Source organism: Phytophthora parasitica (genome assembly GCF_000247585.1).
Source record: "Phytophthora parasitica INRA-310 unplaced genomic scaffold supercont2.132, whole genome shotgun sequence".
In the NCBI taxonomy this organism is placed as follows: Eukaryota; Oomycota; class Peronosporomycetes; order Peronosporales; family Peronosporaceae; genus Phytophthora; species Phytophthora nicotianae.
The window spans coordinates 71,933-73,518 of record NW_008649118.1 but is presented as its reverse complement, the minus strand read 5'-3'; the positions used below and the strand labels follow the sequence as shown (position 1 = coordinate 73,518).

General features: G+C 44.8%; 2 protein-coding genes across 2 annotated transcripts; both read left to right on the top strand.

The window, feature by feature from the left end:
• Positions 1-296: 296 nt before the first annotated feature.
• Positions 297-716, top strand: PPTG_19552 (hypothetical protein; the record flags this gene model as incomplete). Its single annotated transcript, XM_008918035.1, has 1 exon — positions 297-716. One exon carries the CDS (start codon positions 297-299, stop codon positions 714-716), a length of 420 nt encoding a protein of 139 aa, XP_008916283.1.
• A 287-nt stretch (positions 717-1,003) lies between these two features.
• PPTG_19551 (hypothetical protein) lies at positions 1,004-1,538 on the top strand (the record flags this gene model as incomplete). Its single annotated transcript, XM_008918034.1, has 2 exons — positions 1,004-1,219; positions 1,290-1,538. The coding sequence occupies 2 exons, from the start codon at positions 1,004-1,006 to the stop codon at positions 1,536-1,538; spliced, it is 465 nt and encodes a 154-aa protein (XP_008916282.1).
• Positions 1,539-1,586: the final 48 nt, after the last annotated feature.

Below are 1,586 nucleotides of genomic sequence, written 5' to 3'. Positions count from 1 at the left end.
AAAAACAAAAATTGCCAAAGAAATGTAATTTTCCCCCTAAATAACTACTTGGCATAAATAATAACAACTATATTTAGGATTGCTCCTACAAATTTGATATCCTAACAGAAGGGTCTCACTCAATAAAAGTTATTTGTAGCTTCTCAACCTCAACTCTTATCATTAATATTCTTAGAATGTCTTTCATATTTAAAAAAAATAGTTAAAGGTTAAATGTCCGTCTTGATGCCTACGCACGATGACACTTTTTAATGCACCAACCAGCACCAACACTTCGTACTGTCCTCTGTCAAGCTATGGATTTCAGCACCATTCTCAACTTCCAGTCTTTTCAAGATTCAGTGGAAACTGAAATTTGGAGCTCCGACAGCAGCAGCCAAGACAAACGACTTTCGGCCGACGAAGAAATGAAGATGGGCGAAGAAGATACGAAGATTGAAGACGGCGAGGAAGAAAAACAAGACGAGGAGGCAACCGCGTCAACACCAAATGGACCGGTTGTTTATAATGGCTTCTATTACGCCAAATATCACCAGCGCAAGGCCAAGTTGTACGAACACACAGACGGAACCGTCTTCCAAGACGGCTCGCATAAACCGGAATTCAATCGCGATATACAAGGCAGCACCAGTTCCGCCGTAGCCGAATCCACCGGAAGACTGCAACCAACAATTCTTGGGGCAATCGATGAAATCGCCCGCCAGCAACCCACCTAGGACCCAGCACAAGTTTGGAAAATTATTCGACAGCGGTTTTACCAGGCCAATGAAGGTGTTGTTACAAGTAACAAGTTGAGGGCCGGTTCTACCGAACCAAACTGAAATATTTCGGTAACGACGTTTTCGTGAAAATCAAGACGGCCCCTCTTTGCAATGTCGGCAGAAATCCAGACTTGAAGTTTTTTCAGTTTCACGTCAATTACTACGTAGGTGATTCTCTCCAGCATGTGATTGGCTGGGGCCATCTAGCCCTTCTGGACCGGCTCCGGTCCCGTCAAAGCTCAATGTTTGTGGACGCGACGTACAAGAGCGTACCGGCAAATTTCTACCAGCTGATCATTGTTATGGTCTTTGACGAAATTTCGGATCTCTACATCTCGTGCTGCTACGCGCTAATTACGGGTAAGAGTTCAAAGGTGTACAACTGTGTCCTGTACCATACCAGCTCGGGTATTGACTTCGCTCTGAACTCTGCCCACGTGTCATGCGACTTCGAGCAAGTGATTATGAACGCGATCAAAGATCAATTTCCGAAAGCAAAAAATTATTGGCTGCCTCTTCCACTTCAAGGAAGGTTTACGGCGAAAAATGCTGAAGCTCAAGATTCCACAGGGAAAAGTTGATATCGCTATGGTTCCAGGTGCGATCGACGAATTCACAGGAATTCGGCGAAGCGAAATTTTACGTTCTGGGATTCGCGGTGTGAAGCAAACCATTCTCGAGGAGTGTCGCGACCTGAAAATTCCATACTTGACAGAGAAGTGGGGCAAGTTCTGGAAGAATTTCACTCATATGTTGCAGCGGGGCTGCCGTAACTAACGTTAGAGGATGACGTACGACTCAAAGAGTCCCTAAAACTAAGTTCCT